Genomic DNA, 10,058 nt, shown 5'->3' on the forward strand with positions numbered 1-10,058 from the left:
GGTAAACCTTTGCTGCTCATATCCACGGTGAGAGTTTAGATAGTACAACGCGGCTTAATTCAAAGAGCTAACAGTAACGCTAGCCAACCCTTTCTTACCAAAGCCTACGCCCGGACTTCTGTGCTTGCAGAGGAACTGAAATATTTTCCAAATCCTTATTTTTGTAGCACACACATATACACACACACTCTCCTCCCAGTTCCAAAAGCTTCAATTTTACTGCTTCTAGTTTTGCACAGTTAATTCCCAGAACAAAACCCTTGTTAATTAGGTGCAAAATCCCTTTCTAATACAGTTCTTAATGCCTTTCAGTAGCCACACACCACCTAGATCTGGAATGCAGCTTCCTAAAAAAAGCAGACTGAGGTGTTGCATTATAAGAGTGTTTTAGGAAACTGAAAAGGAAAGCACGTGAATTTGTCGTTTATAAGCCATTTATTGTGGCAATAACGAGAAACAAAGGGTAAGCAAAAATCTGACAACTTGCACGCCAATCCCAGGCTGGTCTCCATCAGCAGAACTACAATTATCTACGTCAGAACTCTTCAGGTAACTACAGGAAACTCACTCCCAGGGTTAGCCTGGTAAAGTAAGAGCAAGAAGCCAAGGTGGAAAGACCACCTCTTATCTTTTTGCTCCCTTCCTCATCACATGCAGCAACTAAGTTAGGCTTTTTTAATATTAAGGATTCTTCTGTAACTCTGAAGATGTTTATTTACATGTTCTATACATTAGTATCATTAATGGATACATGCATACTATATTAGAATACAAATCCAAACATGCAGGTATTTAATATTCCTTATGCTGAAATTACCAAAACCTTTATTCTTTACGATATACCTTGGATAGAGCAGTGCATGACCATTTAAATCAATGACACTTTTAGACTTAACTCCTACAACTGAAAAGAGAATATACTGGTATTTATGAAGTCAATTTTATATTACAAAAGGTGATAATAACAGTTCTCTAAAGAGATGTACAACTTTTTAAGCAAGGTAACATACTTTCCATGTTAAGATGGGAACATTACTAAGATTTTACTGAAAACTCATAAAAGCTTAACATTCCATGTGCTAACTATGACAAAACTCATTTTAACTTCACCCATGCCACACATGCAGCAATGCTTTAAGAATAAGGCACGGAGACTGGTGAATGTTATTCCTTTAAGGTAAGAAAAAGTGGTTGCATATAGTTTAGTTAAACTACTAATAGCATTGCTACCCCATCTTTCACAATAAATTAGTTATGGATGTAGAACATATCTGGAAGGCAAAAGAGGTGATGAGAAAAATGCTTAAGATATAAGAAATACACAATCACATGTTCAGTTTTCAGCTGCAAAAGTTGCATTTGGATAACATTCTGCATATATTAGTGTCTTCTAAAAAAGTGCTCTAACAAACACAATATATCCATAAATCATTCTAGAGACCTAAACAAAGACAAGCATGCACACAATGCAAGCCTAAAAAAACACATCAAGTATGAATCACTAGCTTTACTACTTAACATGCTGCTGTGTTTTAGTATATTTTATACATCAGCCAGAAAGAAACATCAGATAGCTGGAAGATTTTTCCATTAATGCACCTCTAGACATAACGTAAAGCACATGCTGTTACCCTCCCTAGTATTCCACATTTGGCAGAGAGCAAGGTTTGAGCTTAGGCTACTGTCTGCAACACCAGACAGAAAAGCACCCTTCAAATACAGAAGCATCACTGTCTTGCTTGTGACTTCCCTGCAGAAAAAAAAGACTTAATATAAGCTCCCAGGTCCCATCTCACATTCACTATTTCAGGACCAAATCCTGAAGGCCAGCAAGTTCCCTCAGGCTAATCCAGTCTTTCATTTCTGCAGATTTTCATAGGCACTACATGGAATCAAGACATCGCAGCTTCTTGGGACTGGGCTATAAATATCTGCCCTCTTCTGATGTCAAATTGCTATAAAAAAGTTCCTCTTTAAAAGTCAGCCTTCCATCTTTGCTGAAGAGGTGGAAACAGGAAGACAGCAAGTATGCCCAGATAAAATGCACAAACTGAATGCAGTGTTACAGAAAATTGCTCAGCATTGAAATACTGGTTAAAGGTAACAGAGAAACACACTGGGTTTTTTAACGTAAGCGTATTAGACAATCCTGCCTTGCTCGACAATTTGTGAGCTAATCTAGATACTGCTGATCTTGTCTTCTCTTGGGAGCTTTCCCTTCTCACTCTGCCCAACAAATTGGTACAAAACTTCAGTAAAAGTACTCTGGAACAGAGATTATGCAAAATCAGTCAAAGTTGGTCACTACTGGGTTGTTGTTGGGGGGAGCATTTATTTGATTTTGTGGTTGGCTTTTTTCCTAAATATAGTAGCAGCTTATGCCTTAGAAAATATTTGCTGACTGACATTCAAAGTTTTATCCTTAGAAGAGTCAAAGCCAGCTGACAGTACTCAGAGGAACAATCTTTCCCTGAAGACTAAAGAGCTACTTTAAACTAAAGGTCCAAGATAATTTTTGTAATGTGGTACAGATTCTCTATCCAATTCAAGATCCTCCAATGCATCTCCATGAACTACCCCATGACATGAAGGTTCAAATGCACAGTATAACAGCATAAAGTTCAGCTGACCATATGCTTCCCTTTCAAGCAAGTTCCAGCTTAGTTTCATCATGAGGTTTCCTGCACATTATGGATAGAGGTCCTTCACTGGAGTGGGACTACTTGGCACTGATATAATACCCAGTTTTTGAAGGCTTACAAACTGCAGCTAAGATGTTAAAGGCTTTAAGGATTTTTTAATTTTGAATTTAAAACATTGAAATACAAAGTTAACAAAATGGATGCATTTCAAGAGAAAAATTTCAAGTTGCCAGATGTTCCTTAGACTTGTTAGCTTTACTACAGTTTTGCCCTGCTGTTGCTTATTCCCACCTTGTACTGCCACGTACAGCCATGAAACAGCTCACCCATTCCATGCTAGCAGATCTCCTCCTGAAACCACACTGTTAACTTGACATAGATATTGATCTGGATTAAAAATAAACCAGCAAAAAGGAACAGACATATTGCTAAGTGCACAGAGCTTTGCAGGGTGAGCTGGGCGGGGCAGTGCACCACGGCAGGGACTGGAGAAGGCACCAGTGACAGACCAGTGGCACCGGTATCTGTTCTGCTGTATCAGATGGCCCAAGAAGCACCAACAGCACCTGATGTCAGTGGCAACTCAGCACCCTGCACTGGGGACCCTGTCAGAACAGGAAAGGGTCACTCTGAGGTTTACAGCGAAGAAGAAACGGCAGAAAAGACTCAATTTAGAAAACACAAAACACTTCCAACATTCATTTTCTTTCACCCTCCAGACATCAAAACTGTTAAGACAAAAATAAGGAGAATACTGCGAGGTTTTTATACAGCACAGAGAATGAGTATAAAGTTTCAGGATATTAGCAGCATGATTCATGTTCATCAGCAGTCATTTTAAGTACTGCCAGGCAATCCTTCTGCCAACTAAGTTACAAAATACTACCTTCTAATGACTATCAAACAATTGTTTAGGCATAATTATTTGAAAAAGCAGCACTTTCAAAAACATTCTTTTCTGGTTTTATTGTAGTAATTACTTACCAATAATCTAAAAATATTAAATAATTCATAACCTAATTCATATTAGTTTGAGCTATCACAGTGAAAAACTACTTCAATATCAAATTAAAAGCTGGAGGATAATTGTCTGAATACATCCCTAAAAAGTGTATCTTGTGGAAGAAAGTAATTCTCTTATTTTGATAAAGTAAATCTCACAGAGTATATTGCCAGTTAGTTATATGTATTTACAAAAAGTACTTTGATTAAAACCTTTCATTAAAAAAGAATTAATGGAGTCCACAGCAGAGCAACTAACAGACTAATCTCAAAGTATTACTGGTAACAGGCAGACATCTCTGAAGCACCTGCACCAAAGACTTCCAATCCCATTTAACACATCAGCAGTCTAAGCAATGACTCAGCCAAGGAGCCCATATGTGCCACAGGTGTCTGTGACATAGCAGGTACTTGAGGGGCAAAGGTTAAGGCTAACGAGTTGATCTGAATCACCTGGTGAAACAATCAGCCCCCAGGGAACATAAGTACCTATCTTATTCAAAGCTCCTTACCAAAAACAGGTTTATGAGAGCTAGTTGGTACTATCATGCCTGACTTCAAGAAAAGTTTTAGCTTCCTAACTTCTGCGATGCTTTATTTAAAGCAAAGACTTGTGCTCCACATAGGTGTAACGAGGTGCAACTGTACTTGACTCAGGAAGTCAAAGCAGAGGCAATGACAGTAAGAAAGGCATCCTTGAAAAGGTATTGGGAGTTAAGTTCTGAATACACAAGACCTAGGCTGGTCAGTCTTTAAAATCCAACCTTAGTTAAGCTTTAGCAGAAATACTGCAAAAGTTTTTCAAGTATCTTAACACTCAGATCTTTAGTACTCTACTTTAAAACAGTTTTAAATAAATCACTTGTTTAAAAGTTACGGATTTTAGCCTAGTTTATTACCCCACAGGATTTTTCACAACTTGTTCTCAGTTCCTGTGTAACAGGTAGACATAATCGTTACTTGGATTACTTCAGGATGAAAGCTATTATCAATCATCAGGAGGCATTACTAAAGACAAACCAGGTTCACCCGCCGAACCTCAATCTTCCCTCAGTCTAGCACTGAGGTGTTTTCCTGACATCGCGTCCCCTCATCACACCAGCAGGGCACAGCCCCAGCAGTGGCGGTGCCCGAGCTCCCGGGTTCGGGAGCCGCCTCTGCGGCACACCTGAGCGCTCCCGCCGCCGGGGAAGGGACCGGAGTGACACCGGCACTCGGCTCGGCGGGAGCACCGGGCACCGTGAGGCGGGGGTGCGGCTCTACCCGCCGAGACCCCTCCCGCCAGCGCCCTCTGACCCAGAGAGGCGTCACCTGTTGTTCAACCACGCCGTGGCGTTTCCCGGCCACAGGACTGTTCCCACCCGAGGACACCAACATCCGAAACCTCTTCAGATCCCAAGCGGCGGGAGAGAGCGGGAGACGCGGCTCGTGCTCCACAGGCGGCGCCGGCCCTGCCCGCGCCCCGCGATGGGACGGGCGGGCTCGGGACACGACTAAGGGAACCGACTCCGGTCTGCAGGGCCGGCAGCCGCTGGCCCCCGGCAAGTGCCTGGCACGGCCCGGCTTCCCACAGGCCGGCGCTGTTACACAACCGCTCCCCGGCTGGGAGCGGGACACGGAGCGATACCACGGCCCCTTCCCGGCACTGCGCGAGGGGACGCGACAGCCGCACTCCCGCCGCCGCCCCGCGGGCCCCGGCCCCGGCCCCGCCACAGCTGCCCCGGCCCCGCTCACCATCGCTGCTCCTCGGCGCTGCGCTGCCCGACGGCTCTGCCCAGACACGCCGGCGCCCCGGGACGGAGGGACGGGCGGGCGGAGGGGAGGGGAGGGGGCAGCGGCTCCGCCCTCCCCGCGCGCGCAGCTCCCGGCCGGGCGGGGCCGGGGCGGGGCCGGGGACGGCGAACGGTGTGGGGCAGGGGCCGGAGCCGAACGGCGCGGGAGGGGGACCGGAGGGGACCAGCGCCGCGGGGCTCGGGCTTGGGCTGCCCCGCGCGGGCGATGTGTCCATAAATGGAGAACTCGCCGTAGCGCAGCCAATGGCCGCGCTCCGCCGGGACGTCATTCCCTGAGGGAATCCCGGCGCGCGCGGCCCGCGAGCTCCGGCCTAGAGCGCGGGCGGCCGCTGCTCCTGGCGCACCCCGCGATAAGCACCCGCCGCACAGCGCTGACAGCCCTTAAGCCAGCGGGGGCGGCCGTGCCCCCGCAAGCGTCCTGCGTGTGCTGCCCTCCTCCCGCGTACCCACAGAACTAAAGTGCTGCTAATCCCTGGAAACACTGGAAAGTACGACGCATCTTGTCACCAGGTGGATGCTGAAACAAGTCCTACAGGCATCTCACAGATGCGAAACAACCCAGGTGCCTGCGGGGAACCAGCATCTGCTCCACGTTGCTCAGCTCGTTCTGACCAGAACACAACCAGTACAACTTCCAGGGACTGCGCTTTCTACGCGATCAAATCGGTAAACCCGCCCGAAGCTGACTACTGCAGTCCTGTTAACAAACGTTTCACCTCAGGCTTGAAGCCGTAGTGTTGGCTCTAATGGATTTCTAACTCCAGAGTTCTAAGCCAGAATATAAATAAAATGGAAACAACATCATGTAACAATCATAACAACAGCCAGACCCCGAGTCATATGTTGATACTGCTTCCAAACCACTTTGAAAACCACTCCCAGTGGGTACAGATCCTGGTTTTCATCAATAGTTTGTACTGGGATTTCGTTTATTTCTGATTAAAAAGAAGTGCAATTATTGGAAAAAATAGGGAGCAGTTTGTACATGTATATGTATTCGATTTTAATTGTTTTTATGAACAAAATGAAGACTCGTATCCACACTGATTTAGAGATTAGGCATAAGCAGATTCTCTTCTGGCTTTTTGGAGGAGAGCACTGCTCTGGCTGCTCTGAGCCAGGTGCTGGTTCTGCAGCCAGATCTGCCAGTGCAGAAGGACAGTGCTGTTCAGCATGTGGCTTTGTCCTTATGGATCTGGCTGCAGGACAGGTGTGATGGGGTGCAGAATTAAACACATGGCTGATCAAGTGTTACAAACTCAAACCACCCTGACGTGCACAATACAGAAATGGGACAAAACTTCAACTCTTTATCTGCCGCCTCTCATGTCCCACAGACGGTGGTGCTTTGGGCATGTTTCATCCTTGGTTTTGAAGAATAAACAAAACACTTCTCAGCTCAGCTGGGCTTACACTGTATAATTACTGATGATGTGAAGCTTGGGATTTCCATAGTGGATTGCTTGGATGTTGGCTGACATTAATATGAGAAGTAGGGAATATTTTAATTGAGAAAATAGCTGGGTGGCAAATATGAGCTGCAACAGTTATTAAAGCAAAAATATATCTGATAGTGCTAATAGGGCACAGAACTTCATAGGAGATGAGTTACACACTTTGATTCTCTACAGAAGGTGAGTACAGCAGTTTTATGGAAATAGGACAAAAATAATTTACCTAGTATTTAATTTGAACATGGAAATGTTACATAAAATTATGAGACTGTGATAAAAAGCAGTGAAAACAGTCCTGCAAGAATGCAGAGAGCGTATGTATATTGGGCCAACAGAAGACAGAAAATCAATATAGGTTTTGTAGGTTTTTCCATTTGCTTTGGATGTGGGTCTATTTAACGTAGAGGTTAATGTTCTTAAGACATGTATATTTGTATGTATGTGTGTTTACATACATAGAAACATCCTTCTAACAAGTTATGAATAATGAGGGAGAAGGTTGTGGAAGAATAGTTAAAAAGTGCATCCACACTGGCCAGCTAATCGAGAGACTGGTCCTGAGTTCACTGAAGTGAATGTATGCTACTGGGTCCATCTACTCTACATGGACTACAAGATGACTTTCAACAAAATTTCTGGAGTGGAAAGAACTGGTGCTGTGCATCTGCATGAACCTTTGCTAAGCACTGGGTGGACCAAGTAGAGTTTAATTCACAATAAACTCTTTTCATGCTTTTAAACATTGTGCTTATTTTAATGATAAACATCTAATTCCCAAGCTGACTATATTACGTGAATGACACGTATTCAACATCCTTGCTCAGATGCAGGGGAAAGCATTTCCCCCTGAATGTTAGTGGTGGTGTGCCTGAATGGTCTGCATGCCTGGGCTCCTCCAGCCAAGAGTGTACAAATCATCTCTGAGAAAGGCAGAACCCACATTTTCATATTGAAGAGTTCTAGCAGAGTAAAGAACAACCTCTGTACTTTTAAATGATCCACAAAACTTAGAAGTGCAGACATTTCTATCAAAATTCATACGGACAGGATGCCTTTCAGAGACCTAACTTGAAAAGATTTAAGAAAAATTCCCTGCATCAAGAACTTCCATCATTTTTTTTAGCGCGTGTATTGTCTGACAGTCTGGTTAGTAACACCTACAGCTCATGCACAGAAGTGCTAACATCAAGAATTATTTTGAGGATATTTTCTAGCTGCAAACAGTTGCACTGCTTGATTCTCCTGATATTGATCACTAGTGCTAAGCTTTGGGAAAATATTTAAGGACAAGCTTCACTTCAGTGCCTAAGGAGGTTTATTAGCTTAGCATTTGGGACCTGCAGGGGTTGGTCCAGGCTCAGCACTCGCAGAAGTGACTACATGGTGCAGCTGGCAACTCACACGTGCCTTTCCACCTACCACTGCCTGAGTGACACTGTGTGCCAGCACCAAACAGAGATCAGCCTGGTGCTAAAGTGTGTGAAGACTAAACTGACTGAAAAAAGAACAAGGTCTTTATCTCTGGAAAAGCCACAGAATAAAGCTTTCCCTTGCTCTCCATTCTAAAAACATTACTGTGGCTTCAGAAAGAAATAACTCTTAAGAGAAGTCAGTAAATTTGCAAAAGACTAGAAATTTTAATTAAAAGCACTGCTCTGACTGCTTTCTAACTGGCTAAAAATGACAGCAAAGGAAAAAAAAGGCATTAGTGCTTTTCTCTTACTTAAAGACTATAATTAAAATAAGTTTTGTAAGTCACATATTTGTCTTCTGTTGACCAGAATAATTTAATAAATAATTTAATTAATGCTTGAAAGCCATTAGAATAAGGCTTAATACCTTAACAAGACATCATTCTTTCAGTTAGAAAACCACATAATCTGGTACTTCTTACAAAGATGAAGGACTTTTGTAATAGAAGAACAATTATATTAGATTAAGAGAACTTTAAAAATTCAGTGTAGTTTTTTTTTCCTGTATCTGCCTTCCAAAGAATAAACAGACACTTCTGAATTGTAACATTTTCTTCTAAACTGCAGATGGTTACACTCTGCCTTCAATTACACTTGGAGCATGTAGAATTCCACATAAAGGAAATAAAAAATGGATTCAGCAACTTCTTTTTGTGAAATATAGGGAGGGAGAAACAAAATGGCATGTATAAAACAAAGGCAGAATTTTATTACTTAAAATGTGATGAAATCACTTCAGTGATTAGGACAGGTTGGAAAACAGTATAATCATTGTACTTTTTCTAACTCTCTGTGCCTAATAAAATTTCTTCTTTCCTCCCTATAGTTGGCCTCAAATGAGAGCAGCATCTCTGCTCGGAAAACATGCCCTTAACGTGTTCAACGTGTCCATTTAAAGTACTACTGGAGTAAAAAGTACAGTAACAAAGTCAACAGCCCTTTTACATCCACTGCTTGGTTTGAGGCTTTTTGAGGAAAAATAGCATGTGGCTCTTTCACTCTGGATCTGATTAAGAGAAGGCTTAGATGTAAAAGATACTTAGAATTCATGGAGTTGAATTTTTCTCCAACTGCAAACCAAAACGTATGAATAATGCTGTTATTTGCAAGGCTGGTATAAACCTGGAAGAAGTCCACAAGGACTTGGTAACCGAGGAGTTCTGCCTCCTGTGTTCCTGTGACTAAATTCAGTTAAGCTACGTATATTCCCAACAACAAAATTACAGGGATTATAATTTTTTTCCCTCAGAGGGAGATTTTTTGAAACATTACACAAGATTTTACAATGAAAACTTTATGCTATGATGGGCAACCTGATCTAACATCAAAATTAGCATTGCTTGGAGCAGGGAGTTGGACCATATTCCCTCTGAGGTCCCTTCCAGTCTAAATTGCTCTGTTTTGTAATTCTGTGATTATTTAAGTGGGGCTCAATTAATGAGTGAGATAGTTGAAGACTCCAGAATAAATTAATTTTATTGTTGATGTTGTGCCTTGATAAAAAGATTGTGATATGAATTTGCCTTTAAGAAAAGAAATCTACATGTTCAGTATGAATTGCACTGAAGATGTAATGATACAAAATACAACAGTTTAGCACTCCTTTAGTTAGAAACATCAAGAAAGTGATACAAGTACAAAAAATAATGATCTCTGATAACACAAGATGTAAAAAGCCTCTGTATGGGTCAAACC

The 10,058-nt window shown here is 42.7% G+C and overlaps 1 protein-coding gene across 5 annotated transcripts in view; it reads right to left on the minus strand.

The window, feature by feature from the left end:
- MYO1E (myosin IE) overlaps positions 1 to 10,058 on the minus strand; it is a 110,898-nt gene that overhangs the window by 74,395 nt on the left and 26,445 nt on the right. For 3 of the 5 annotated variants that reach the window (XR_004242801.1, XR_004242802.1, XM_032123011.1), the window contains exon 1: positions 4,956 to 5,173. The exons of 1 other annotated variant lie outside the window; for it this stretch is intronic. Coding sequence is in view for 2 of the 4 variants with exons in the window: in XM_032123011.1 (XP_031978902.1) it covers positions 4,956 to 5,021 (66 nt within the window). In the remaining 2 variants the exon portion in view is untranslated. Of the gene's footprint in view, positions 1 to 4,955; positions 5,174 to 5,378; positions 5,553 to 10,058 lie in introns of those variants that run through there. One more of the 5 variants, XM_032123014.1, reaches the window with a different exon arrangement.

Source organism: Corvus moneduloides, chromosome 13 (assembly GCF_009650955.1).
Source record: "Corvus moneduloides isolate bCorMon1 chromosome 13, bCorMon1.pri, whole genome shotgun sequence".
Classification (NCBI taxonomy): Eukaryota; Metazoa; Chordata; class Aves; order Passeriformes; family Corvidae; genus Corvus; species Corvus moneduloides.